Source organism: Odocoileus virginianus, chromosome 8 (assembly GCF_023699985.2).
Source record: "Odocoileus virginianus isolate 20LAN1187 ecotype Illinois chromosome 8, Ovbor_1.2, whole genome shotgun sequence".
Classification (NCBI taxonomy): domain Eukaryota; kingdom Metazoa; phylum Chordata; class Mammalia; order Artiodactyla; family Cervidae; genus Odocoileus; species Odocoileus virginianus.
Genome location: NC_069681.1, coordinates 75,157,567 through 75,171,326, shown reverse-complemented (window position 1 = coordinate 75,171,326; position 13,760 = coordinate 75,157,567). Strand labels below are relative to the sequence as shown.

Here is a 13,760-nt window from a genome sequence, read left to right as displayed (position 1 = left end):
AATAATATGTGAAAGAGCTTTGTAAATCATACACCAATCTAGACATTAGATTTATTATGAAGTCAAAACTTAGCAGAAGCAGCTGACTCCAAGTTTCAAGAAACTGCTTGTCCTTTGGGTATTTTACAGGCAGCCCTTAGTATCCTGACTTTTATTCAGTCAATTCAGGTTAAGAATTAAAACCACAGATTAAAAAATATTAACATATATCAGAAAGGATTACCTTTATTCACAAAGGAGCAAATGTTTTAGACGATCACAAAACAGACATCTCCATATAAAATAATCAGATGGTGCTATACACCTAGAGACCTTAAAGAATTTTATAAATATAAAAAAATGTGTTGCTACCAATTGGAATAAATCATTGTCTTTAAGAAAGTAGTTCTGTGAAATTGTAGCTGATGGTATACTTTCCATGGCAACCAAACCAAGTCTCTGGTACATTTAAGGGAGTTTGTAGTTTTGATATTACTGTGCATGGTTAAGCACCTGGCTGAGATAGAAACTAAAATTACTTTAGAAAATTACATTTACTGTGATAAAAATCTAATCCTGGCAGCTGACATCACTGATTTGAATTTTTCCCAGCTCAGAACATCATTTACTTACAGGAAGGCCAGGTAACTTCTGGACCTCATCATGCTGAGTGGTTATTTTACAAAGAGAACAGTATATCTGAAGCTCTATCATCACACTCACATTTCTGACATCAGACTAAATCTACTAGATCAAACCTTCTTCTAAATAACACTGCCTGCTCTTCACCATAGAACCTAGAACAGTGATAGTTAAATAGTGAACATTAATATGTATTTGGGTACTCCCCTGACAGAGTTGCTGAGAAAACTGAGTGAGAAGATTCAACTCCCCTGATTAGAGAGAATTTTGCATTCCACAGATTTTGTGTTTGTCTTGTCACTCAAGTCAACACAAGCTTCTAATTTACTTTGTGGTTTCCTCTTTGACTCAAGTACTAGTTGTATGTTGTTAGCTTCCAAGTGTTTCCAGCTTTCCAGGTTATTTTCGTGTTACTGATTTACAGTCTAATTCTGTTATAGTCCAAAATGATCTGTATGATTTCAATTTTATAATATCTGCTGAGGTCTGTTTTATGGCTCAGTGTATGGTCCACATCGGTCAACATTCCACGTGTATTTGAGAAGGATGTACATCCTATTTGTTATCTGGAACCTTCTGTGAATGTCAATTAGGTCAACTAGCTCAACTGGTTGATAACTGCTATTCAGGCCTTTTAAACTCCAGCTGATTTTCTGCCTGCTCCTTCTCTCAGGACTGGGAGAGGAGTGCTGAAGTCTCCAACAGTAACAGTGGATCTATTTCTTTTAGTTCTACCATGTTTTGCTTCATCTGATTTGAAGCTCTATTTCTAGGCACCTAGGTATTCAGCACTGCTATGTTTTTTAGGTGAACTGACTCTTTGATCCTTATGTAATGGCATCTCCATCTGTAGTAACAGTATTGATCTGAAGTTTACTTTGTGTAATATTAACACTGGTATTGTTGTTTAGTCGATAAATCATGTCCAACTTTTTTGCGACCCCATGGACAGTAGCTCCTCAGAGGAGCCTGGCGGGCTACTGTCCATGGGAATCTCTAGGCAAGAATATGGGAGTGGGTTGCCATTCCCTTCTCCGGCGGATCTTCCCAACCCAGGGATCAAACTCGCCATCTCTTACATCTCCTGCATTGCCTGGCAGGTTCTTTACCACTAGCGCCACTTGGGAAGCCTGGTGTTAGCATAGTATATCTTTTTTCTCTCCTTTTACTTTTAAATATCCATTCCTTTACTTTTGAAGTGGATTTCTCTTAGGCAGCCCATAGCTGAATCTTGCTTTTTTATCCAATCTGGCAAATTGTCTTTTCATTGGTGTGCTTAGAAGAGATATTTTTATACATAAGAAAGTGTGCATTATTTTTGTGATCCCAAGATTAGTTATTTTTTCTGAGGTGCCTTCTTGGGTTTTGCATTTTAACTGAGATTTTTTAAAGCTGTGAAGGGAAGGAAGACAACAGAATCTAATCTGAAACCTAAGGGAATTACCATATACTGTGCCCCAATTTCCTGCCAAACATTGTGCTCCGTCCTTTCTTCTCATTCAGCTAGTGTGACAAGCACTAGGGTTCCATCTTACTGAAGGAGGAAAGTGAGGCCCACGGCACATTCTTGCCTTCCTCCACAGTGATAAAATATCTAGGCAAAATCACCAAAGAAGAGCACAACTCCAAGTCCTTCTTATGGCTAGGTTTGCCCTGTGACTTAGAGCTGGGCAATGAGAGAGAAATTCCTGGAAACTTTTTTCCCCAGGAAAGAGCTGACCTACTGTCTCTGCTTCTTTGTTCATTCCCTCTTCCACCCTACTAACTGAACTGGAGATGTGATGACCAGGTGACCCCTAGTGCTGACCACAGCTACGCTGGCCCACTAGGAGAAGCACCACTGTCTTGGGAATGGGAGAATGCTGAGCTGTAGGAAGCCTGCCCACTCCCCCTGTGGCCTCAGTGGAACAGAATCACACCTACCCCTGGGTGCTCTCACGCATGCTCAGCTGTGTCCAACTCTTTGCGACCCCATAGACATAGCCCACCAGGCTCCTCTGTCCAAGGGGATTCTCCAGCAAGAACACTGGAGTGGGCTGCCATGCCCTCCTCCAGGGGATCTTCCCGATGCCGGGATCGAACCAGCATCTCCTGCATGCAGATTCAATGGATTGGCAGGTGGATTCTTTACCACTGAGCCACCTGTAACTCCTCCAACTTTTATATAAGGGAGAAATAAACATCTACCTCAAGTAAGCTCCCATTCTTTAGGGAGTTCATTATTTGTTCTTGAACCCAATCCTAACAGCTATAGCTTAGTGATGAATTAACATAATTATACTCTAACCTATGTTTGGACCTATGTTTGGACAGATTCATATTAGCATCTTTCATCCTTTTGTGTGGAAGTCACCTGATGGGAAAAGCCGACTCACTGGAAAAGACCTTGATGCTGGGAAAGATTGAGGGCAGGAGGAAAAGGGGGCAACAGAGGATGAGATGGTTGAATGGCATCATCAACGATGGAAAAGAGTTTGAGCAAGCTCCAGGAGTTGGTGAAGGACAAGGAAGCCTGACGTGCTGTAGTCCAAGGGGTCGCAAAGAATCAGACACAACTTAGTGACTGAACAACAATATATAGAACTGGAAGAAAAGGCTATTTTATTTTGGTCACCTGATTTTTTTAATCTATTAGATTAAAAATTATCACCAAATGTGGTGGTGGTGGTGGAGATGCTGTGGTAAAATCACATACAATGAGTAGAAGAATTCTAGACTTTGATTTGAGACTCGACTCTGTACACACTAGCTGTATGCTCTTTTGGAAGTCATTTAATCTTTCTGAGCTTCAATTTCCTATAAGAGGCACCAGTACCTACTTCACAGCGCAATCTGAATGAATGAATAAATAAAACATATCACATAGAGCTTGGTAAGTACTAAGAACCTGGTAAATGCAAGGGATTATGATCATAAATTGGAAAACACATTTTCTGTATAAACCCTAGGAGGTAAAATCATCTCACAAATACACTTACAGTGGGGTGTGTATATGTAAGCTGCTAGTTATAAACAAGAACAAATTGAAAATTTCATTCTATTTAGTAACTTAAGAACATAATAAATAACAATTCAGTGCTTACTATCACAAACTTAGATTACTATCATACCTTTCTATCAAAGCTCTTGGAATGCTTTAATGTGTCTTCATTTCATGTTACAGAAAACATTCAGGTATTGTTTGCTCTGTTTCAATATGCCAGCTTGAATCCAAATGCAGACTTAACCACTTAGCTTCCTGTACAGCACTTGAGAAACTTTGCCAGAATGACTGCTTTATTACTCACTGCTTTCGGCTTTAAAACTACATTTCACATTAATGTTTCTGAAGTTTTCGGGTCAGATGAAAAACGCAAGTGTGAGCTAAGTCGCTTCAGTCTGACTCTTGGTGACCCCATGGACGGTAGCCCACCAGGTTCCTCTGTCCATGGGATTTCCCAAGCAAGAATACTGGAGTGGGTTGCCATTTCCCTCTCCAGGGGTACCTCCCGATCCAGGGATCAAACCTGAAGTCTCCTGCGTTGGCAGGTGGATTCTTTACCACTGAGCCACCAGGATAGCCTGCTTGGCACATACTAAGCACCTAATAAATAACTGTTTAATGAATGGATGGACTGAGGTTAAGGAGAACTAAGCTCTTCTTGGTCCTTCTTACAGACATCCCAGCTTTAGATAAAATCTTTGACCAAGTCTGGATTTACTGATCTCTCAAATGCAGTGACTAGACAGATGATAGTCATTAGGGCCTGGACCTCTATCACAATACGATGACTGTACCTGCTCCATAAAGGTGCTCAGAAACTGTTAAATGCAGGAGGGATTCTCTGTCTGGGCAGTACCTTGGCCAGGTGCCTTGGCTAGGTGAGGTAGAATAATATACTGGTCTTTGTCCACTGAGTTCCTAAAACCCTTCTGAATTCCTGGGTGACAGGAGTGTCTCTCAAATTTATAATGAGTCCTTCCGCGACTGAGTTTATGCTAAGGAGCCACCTGGAGGATGGGTTATGAAAACTCTCGAACAACGGGATTCAGAAAGCTTCCAGGTTGGTGAACATAGCCAGCTGCCCTCTTCCCTTCAAAGGAACACCGCACAGGTCAAGACACCGGAATTCATGACTTTACAACGGCTGGTCCCCCCATCCCCTTGTCTTTGCCCCTCACAAATGCCGCCTCCACAGTGGCTCAGGACTCACAGCTAAAGCACCCTGTGGAGCCAAACGCTGGGCTGAATGGCCTTCCTTTCCCCACACCCCATGGCCTTCTCACTAGGCAGGTGAATTCTGGTTCTCCTCTTAGCACTAATGCAGAAATCAAAGACGACTTCCATACAAAGGCCCAGCATGACGCCTGAGGGGTTCCTGCTGCACTTAGAAGCTTCAGGAAAGCACAGAGGGTAAGGGCGCTCACTGGGTTTGGTACATTTCACCCGCTGGGTCAGGACGGACACCTGGATCTAACGTCTACCCAGGGGAGCAGACATCTCTCCAGGGAGGCGCTCACCCCACAATGGAAGAGTTTGTCCCCCGTCTTCAGATTCAAGGTGCTACACACCTCAGAGCTATGAGTCACCTTGCAGACTGCCCCGTCATCACTCTCTTCTTTAATCAAATTTCCTTTTGATGAAGGGGAACCCGTGGACACAGACGTGAGCCAGCTCCCTCTGCCAGAACCTCGGTCGTTTCCTCCACAGCCCAGGAACCACCCAAGAGCCCGACCACTGCATCAGAGAGACACGCATGTATGGACTGGGGCTTCACCTGAGTCCCTCACTGTCACTGCCACTTCCGGTCCTGTGCGTCCATCCTACCGGAGGGGGAGCCAGGTGTGGGCACCACACAGGTGAGGCTGGGGAGGGGCCATGACGTGAGGCCGTCCCCACAGGACTGCTCCTCTAGGAGGGGAGAAGAGGCCACGGCCGCCCTGTCTCCGTGGCAGAGGAAGTGGAAAACTCACGGTGAAGAAACAAAACACAAATTTTAAGGTAAAAATAATGGCTCAGATGGTAAAGAATCTGCCTGCAATGCGGGAGGCCCGGGATTGATCCCTGGGTGGGGAAGATCCCCTGGAGAAGGAATTGGCAACCCACTCCAGGATTCTTGCCTGGAGAATCCCATGGGCAGAGGAGCCTGGCAGGCGACAGTCCATGGGGTTGCAAAGAGTCAGACACAACTGAAGCAGTTAACACTTTCACTTCTAAAAAGAAAGGGTGGGGGAAACTGTGTGAAAATCACGACCCCATCCACCGTGCGTCCTAGGGGCCCGTGTTCCCCAGGGGAGCTAGCCCCCACACTTGATGCCTCACAGCTGACCCAAAAACAGGTGCCACCACCTAGGATGGATAGACCTGTTCAAGGGCCTTCCTGGAGGAGGAGCCCACACCTGCACAGGTGGGCCGCCCCCAGGACCACACTGGATGGAGGAGAATCGCTCCTCTTAAAGAGAAGAGCAGGCTGAGGGGACTAGGTCATGTTCATGTCACCTCTACTGGAGTAAAGAATCCCAAGAGCAGAATGGGATCAAGTAATTGGAACGTGGCAGATCCCTGGTCTGAACTATGGCCAAGAGTGAAAGTCTATGATGGACGATATCCCAGGGTCTAGGGGTCATCCTGTCACTGGTAAGGTCTCCGGTGGTTCAGCTAGAATGACACCATCCTATCGGCCAAAGAGGAGGAGTTTTGAGATGAACCCTAGCATTGTCACAGCCATCCAGATTCACACGGCAGGGTGAACAACGGCAGGAAGCATCTTACCAGAAGTGCTCCAGCTACCCACCAGAGCTGAGCTGCTTCTAGGAGCTGTGCCTTCCCCGGGGCAGAGGGAGGGGTCACACGGGGGGTGCCTGTCACCCCACACAAGGCAGATGCAGAGATGCGCTGCCATCTGTGAGAAGCGGAGTCAAGCCTGATTAGTTCCACTGTGAACTGTTAGCAAGCTGCCTTTATGACAACAGAGATGCTGCAGAGAAATCAATGCCCTGCCCCCAAGACTACAAGAACCCACCACTGCTCTGGGGAAGATGTTCCCATCTGTCCAGGCAGGTCTGCTCTGGTTATTTCTCGAGACCAACTGCTTTTGTTACATGTTCACATACCAGGAAAAAGACACCCTCTTCCCACTCCTCAGGCCAAGGCCCCACTTACCAACTTCATCCCTGATGTTTGCAAGCTCGATTGACAGCTCTTTCTCTTTCACAAGGGCACTTTCATTCTGAAAAAACAAAACGGACACCGAGATTCCCCTCATTTGAGTCTGGATAAGGACTTTCACATGTTTAATTAATGAATCACATTAAGCAAATATTTATAAGCCGAGTCCTTAAGGAGGTAATTTTCTCATTAGATAAGCATATACAAAACGCACAAAGCCAAGTCTGACTCATTCATTTGTATCACATTCGAATCACAAAGCTTGTCATATAATATTAATCATACCCTGTGGTTGTGCTTTTCTCTATATTCTAGTCTGTGGACATCAACCTACAATAATTCTCTGCACATTAATCTACTGTTACATATTATTCTACATTTTTATTTATTGTCACCATTAACGAGATTTTTGACCATGAAAATGCCAACGCCATACCTCTCTGACAGACAGATGTTTATTTTACCAAGTCTCCTTAAACTTACCCTTTCGTCCATACATGCACGGCCAGCTACCTAATAAACAATGAACAGAAAACCTAATATGAAACATTTCTCTTTGTCATAAGACCAACACCAAAATTAGAGGTTTCCAAGTATTTTGTTCCACTCCGTGCATCGGTAGAAGAAGAGGAAAACTCCCACTCAGAGTATTATTTACTGCAAAGAATGCCATTTGTCACTAAGTGACTGCTAAGTTGTTTTCAAATCAAATTCCTATTAGGACATAAAACAGAGAAGCAGTTGAAGATATGAGTCAGCATCAAGACTTACATTTGTTATGATTTTATTATTAATAATAACTAGGGAAGATGTGTTCTGTAAATTCTTTTCCAGTGAGAGATGCCAAAAATACAGGCCTTCAAGGAAAGTTTCTTTCACTCTGCAGAATGCACACCCAATGCAAACATTTCCCAAGAGGGAATTTTGGCTAAAAGGGTACCAAATATCTAGCACAGATATCATCAAGGCCGAGTGAACACTTTCTTTCATAACCTCCTCTGACTTTGATGTCAGCACCTCCAGGCGATCTGGGCTGAAGAAGAACAGACAGTCATCACAACTGTGTCCCTGTGTCTCCTGCATTTAGACCCTGGTGACATGTGAGCTACTCTGGGCCCATGGCAGGGTCTCAGGTCACACAAAGGGCATGTGCTAAGCAATACCAGAATTTCATGCCAAAATAAAACTCTATTTACATCATAAGCTGAGAGCTATTTTAGTCACAAGCATTAACAGTGATTAAGTCACGGTTCTCTTGAGACTCATGCAGCAATGATATACCCTTTGGGGGTCAGTGGGCCCCATCTCCCTCATGAAGCTCCCGCATCCCACCCCAGCCTGCAGCATCCTTGCCCTCTGGGAGTTTGAAGGCAGGAGACCACCTCTCAGAGTGCATACCCTCCCAGTGCCATGCCCACTGCACAGGGTTATCCTGAAGGTTAAATAAATTAACATAGGTGAAGCAGTTAGAACAATGCCTGGCACTTGTACACTCTATACAAAGTGTTACTTGTTACTACAACTCTGCCGTTTCCTTTGATTTTACTTGCAACTGGATGACATCCTACAGATAAGAGGTGCTTTTCCATATTGAATATCTGAATGTGTTAAGAATTTGCATTTATCTCTTCTCTCTTTTTTTAAAGCACCTTTCTGGCTCTGTTGTGATTCTACTCTAAGTTCAAAGACTAGAGAATACAACACAGGGAAAATGTCTAATCAGACTGATCACAGAGACAGGTCCTTGTTCGAACATCAGTGGAATACAGCCAGCTGACTTGTTACTACAAATTAAGAGAGCCTGATATTCCAGAGAGGGTAAACTTCAGTATTTACCCTGAAATAATCTCAAACTACTGAAAAAACTAACTTGTTTCTGCTCCTCCAATATCTCCAAAATTGCTTCAGTCATGACCAACTCTGTGACCCCATGGACTGTAGCCTGCCAGGCTCCTGTCGATGGGATTTTCTAGGCAAGAATACTAGAGTGGGTTGTCATTTCCTTCCCCAGGAGAATTTCCCAACTGAGGGATCGAACCTGAATCTTCTATGTCTCCTGCATCGGCAGGCAGGTTCTCTATCACTAGCACCACCTGGGAAAGAGACATTTTGAATTATATCCCTGGTAGCTCAGCTGGTAAAGAATCCGCCTGCAATGTGAGAGACCTGGGTTCTATCCCTGGCTTGGGAACAGCCCCTGGAGAAGGAAACAGCTATCCACTCCAGTATTCTGGCCAGAAGAAGAATTCCATGGACTGTATAGTCCATGGGGTCACAAAGAGTTGGACATGACTGAGTGACTTTCACTTCACATCCTCAATTTGAAGCACAGTCAGAGAACCAAAATACTAACCTTGCCAGAACAGAAATAGCATCACTCACGATTCACTCTTGAGCTGCTGAGAGTTGCAAAGACTTAGTCGAGGTTGCAAATGGAACAACCAGAACCTAACAAAAATTCCATAAGCCAACTCTGACTGCTAACCCAAAGCCAAGGTTTCCCTAAGCTCCTGCAGCAGCCCTCGGATGAAGCCCTGGGTGGATGGTACCCGTGTGTGGGTATCCTGCATCACCAGCCATCACATCCTACTTTCCAGCCATGGAAGCCTCGGGGACATGGGAAAGGAGGGGCCTGAAGGTCCAGGGAGGACAGGCCTCAGGTAGAGTCGGTGCTGATGATGTGGGTGAAGTTCCTCAGACTTGAGTCACTTGGATGAAAAGCTGACATGTACAGTCAGGCCTGCCCCATGTATCTTTGCTTGAGGAGAAATGCAAATGATGGTGAGAAGAGAAGAAGGTAGAAAAGAAAGGGAGGAGGCGGGAAGGGAAAAGAGATGCAAGGCAAACAGGAAGGAAGCCAGTGAGATGAGAGACCTGCACCCTCTCCATTCTGGGAGGCAAAGATGAGGATGATCAATGAAGATCCATCCTGCCCTCATCCCCAACCTTCTGCAAAGACAGATGACCAAACCAATGGTCTCAAAGTCATCAAATAGCTCATCAAGGAAGTGTCAGCTGCCAAACAGAAGCAACAAATCTGATGGCTAAAAAGTCAAGGGAAATAACTAAACTCTGGTAAGGTGTGCTGATTGTGTGTCTGCTCATTTGTGTTTGACTCTTTGCAACCCATGGACTGTAGCCCGCCAGGCTCCTCTGTCCATGGGATCTCCTAGGCAAGAATACTCGAGTGGGTTGCCATTTCCTTCTCCAGAGGGATCTTCCCAATCCAGGGATGGAACCTGCATCTCCTGCATTGGCAGGTGGATTCTTTACCATTGAGCCACCTGAGAAGCCCATGCTGATTACTACATCAATATTAACACTGACCTTGATCAAACACTAGTGATCAAACCAGTCAATCCTAAAGAAAATCAGTCTTGAATATTCATTGGGAGGACTGATGCTGAAGCTAAAACTCCAATACTCTGGCCACCTGATTGGAAGAACTGACTCCTTGGAAAAGACCCTGATGCTGAGAAAGATCAAAGGCAAGAGAAGGGGATGACAGAGGATGAGATGGTTAGATGGCATCACTGACTCGATGGACGTGAGTTTGAGCAAGCTCTGGGAGTTGGTGATGGACAGGGAAGCCTGGCGTGCTGCAGTCCATGGGGTCACAAAGAGTCGGACACGACCATGCAACTGAACTGACCAAACACTTCTGAGACACCAGACACAGCGCACAGTAAGCCTTTTGCTCACTTACTCCTCCAAATATGGTCAACCAGCTCCATGGTTTGTTTTCCATTCTGGAGGACAAAATTGAGGCTCCATGGTTAGGATATCAGCCGAGTAACATGCACAACTAGCCAGGAAGTGGTGAAGCAGGAGGTTCAAGCCAAGGTCTATACTCTTCACCAAACACTAACATAAGGAGATTCTCCCTCCAACCCACACTTATAAAGACCCAATGTTGATACCCAAATCACACCGATCCTCAGCTTGGATCCAAGCGCAAGTTGCCACCAAGGTTTCTACATCTAACTGGAGGACAGGTACTGCCAGCCCCTGATGATTCTGCTTCACTGAAAATATTCCCTGGCTACATTCACATCCCACCCACCCCTGCCCTCCTTGGTGGGGTATTTGTCCTTGGTGTGGGTTTGTAGGTTGCACTTCAGTTCATTTCCATTCCAGCCTACATGGGGCTGTAACACCTGATAGGGTAGCTGTTTAGCTTTTCCTGATGAGTTTTCTCTGACCCTTTCTGACCACCTCCCCACACATCCCTGCTGAAGACGCTGGCGCAGCTCTGCTCTAGGGGGCCGGCCGGAGCAGTCTAGCTGCAGCCCTTCTTCCTTAAGTGCCTGTTTTTGAAATGACATCAACTCTTCTAATTTATGAATTCTCTGCATCAATTAAGTTCCTCTTGGTTTACTTCGAGCCAAACCAGAATGACGTGATGGAATGAGTCAACAGCTTGGACTTCAGGCACAGTGCTCCTCAGGCAGGATGAGAACCTAGAGGGAATTTCCACTCTCCACTCCCTGCCTTGTAGAGTCACCCTTCCACCTTTCGTGGCTCAGCAGAGCCCAGCAGGGCCTGAAGTTCTCCTGAGTTATCAGGAGTGAGGCCTCCCTGAAGGTTCCCTTGGAAAGGCTCTCACACACCATCCTCCTTCCCCCATCTTCCACCCTAAGCCAGATCCGGGGTGATGACACAGCGGGACGGCTGAAATACGAGCAAGGTCTCCTCAACGGGCCAGCGTTAGATTAGTGCTTCCCTACATGGGGACTGAGTGGAAAATTCCTCACTGGTGCCAAGCACATGAGCCCCTGCTTTCACTCCAATGGGCTAAAAATAGAACTCAGTATTAGGCATCCAAGCTATCCTAATGATACAGTCCAGAAATCGCCAAGTCCAAGAAGGTTGTTCCTCTAAAACAATCGTTTACTCCAGGATGGGCTTAACTGGAAAGGGGACGCTTGTAGAACGTTCGTCTTGGCCCCATAGCAGGAGTCCTTTTAGATGCCTCTGTGACTCGGCATGTCTCCTTGGCACTCCAAGTCTTCTTGTGCCCGCAGCATGGCCTGCTGCACCTGCAGACAGAATCTCAGAGGCTCCCCTCCATGAACATCTCAGGCTCCCCGCCACCTCTCACCCTACTAGTCTGCTACAGGGAAGCCCAGTTTCCCCTTAGCCATGGCACTGCAAACTCTTGGGGAACACTGCCCTCGATCTGTCCTGGTTACAGAAGCCTGGCAAAGTATACAACCTGCTCATCACTCTGTGAGTTCCAAGCAACTGAATGCGTGGCCAAGCCCCAAGCAAGCCTGCCATACTCTTTTATCCTAACATGCCTGGTCAACCAGGGCTGTCTGTCGAGGCGGCTAGTGCCACCCGTGTGAAATTGGGGATGACAGGAACTGAAAACGCCCGTTCTTGTTAGTTAGCATCACTCACGTGACCCTCCCTTGGGCATCAGCCACTGAAGCCCCTCCCCCCATTAGGAACCAACAGAACAGTCCGGTTTTTATTAAAATTGAATATATGTGTTTTGAATGATCATCAACACATAAAAGGCTGAGTGAATCTGAGGAGTTTTCAACCCAACTGATCCAGAAACAGGAAATGTATCCAACATGACACATATTTATTGAGTGCCTTCTACATAGCATGCTTTCTTGATGCCTCAGGGGTAAAGAACCCTCCTGTCAATGCAGGAGATGCAGGAGACTAGGGTTTGATCCCTGGGTCGGGAAGATCCCCTGAGGAGGAAACGGCAACTCACTCCAGTATTCTTGCCTGGAGAATTCCATGGACAGAGGAGCCTAACGGGCTATAGTCCACGGGGTCGCAGAGTTGGACACGACTGAGCACATACAGACACTATTGGCAGGCAGACAAGCCAGGCAGGATATTTCTGCCTTCAAGAAGCTGAGGAGTCTCCCAAAGAGTCAGTAAACAAACAAATGATTACAAAACAATATGATCAAACTCAACTAGGCAGGGCCAGCCTGGGGACTTTCTGAGGCCAGAGGATGGGTGAGCAAGGGGCTAGGAAGGGAGCGCCCCAGGCAAAGGTCAGGAGACCAGTGACACCAAACAGCACTTGGGCTATTTCTGGGAACCCCTGTCACCCCATCAGATGGGCCCTTCTTGCCAAATCTGCTCCTGGTCTGCAACTCTCCCGGAAAGAATGCTTGATCAGCTGTAAGCCTGCTGATCAAAACACCATAAAATTCACTGTAGTTCTGAGCATTTTTGTCAGCTTCCTCCTCCCCACCTAATATTTTTTTTAAAGGACATACGTATGTACATTTAAAATATATATGTTGTTGTTGTTCAGTTGCTCAGTTGTGTCCGAGTCTTTGCGATCCCATGGACTGCAGCACGCAGTCCGTGGACAGGCTTCCCTGTCCTTCACTCTCTCCTGGACTTTGCTCAAACTCAAGTCCATTGAGCTGGTGATGTCATCATATACACGCATGTATGTATGTGTATATATATGTATACATATACATTTAAGTTTAAAGATGCCCAACTAAACTTCCTTATCTTTTTAGCCTGCCCTGAAATCAGTGTAGATCAGGAAAATTCAATCACCTGAGCTGGGCCCCTTTTTCCCAGGCTAAACAAAAGAGCCTTAACAAGGAGTTAAATTTAAAAATCTAAAGAATTCTGGTATTAAGGAAACATACAGATCCTTTTTATTGTGAATTTTTGAAACCCAAAGTGATATACACATGTAATTACAAAGAGCTTAAAGGAATTTTTTTTCCATTCCTCCACAAAACAATATTGCTTCTCACCCACGAGGGTTTAATTCTACATGGTAAAATTTTGTCTTAATAGCGAAACATTTTTTTATATTTCAAAACAAACCAGCCACCAGATGACGTCAACAGAACACGCAAGTCTTCAGTGTTGCTTTCATACTGCCTTTTGTGAATACAGCATTCATTTTCAATATTAATATTGTGAAGATGGGCCAGATCTGTAATACAGCACATGGAAAATTCCTTTGGGAAGTGGACTGACCTTTTATTCA

General features: G+C 45.4%; 1 protein-coding gene across 3 annotated transcripts in view; it reads right to left on the bottom strand.

The window, feature by feature from the left end:
• MTUS2 (microtubule associated scaffold protein 2) overlaps window positions 1–13,760 on the bottom strand; it is a 367,641-nt gene that overhangs the window by 43,125 nt on the left and 310,756 nt on the right. For all 3 annotated transcript variants that reach the window (XM_070471733.1, XM_070471734.1, XM_020874306.2), the window contains one exon: window positions 6,764–6,830. In XM_070471733.1, the coding sequence (XP_070327834.1) occupies window positions 6,764–6,830 (67 nt within the window). The remainder of the gene's footprint in view (window positions 1–6,763; window positions 6,831–13,760) is intronic.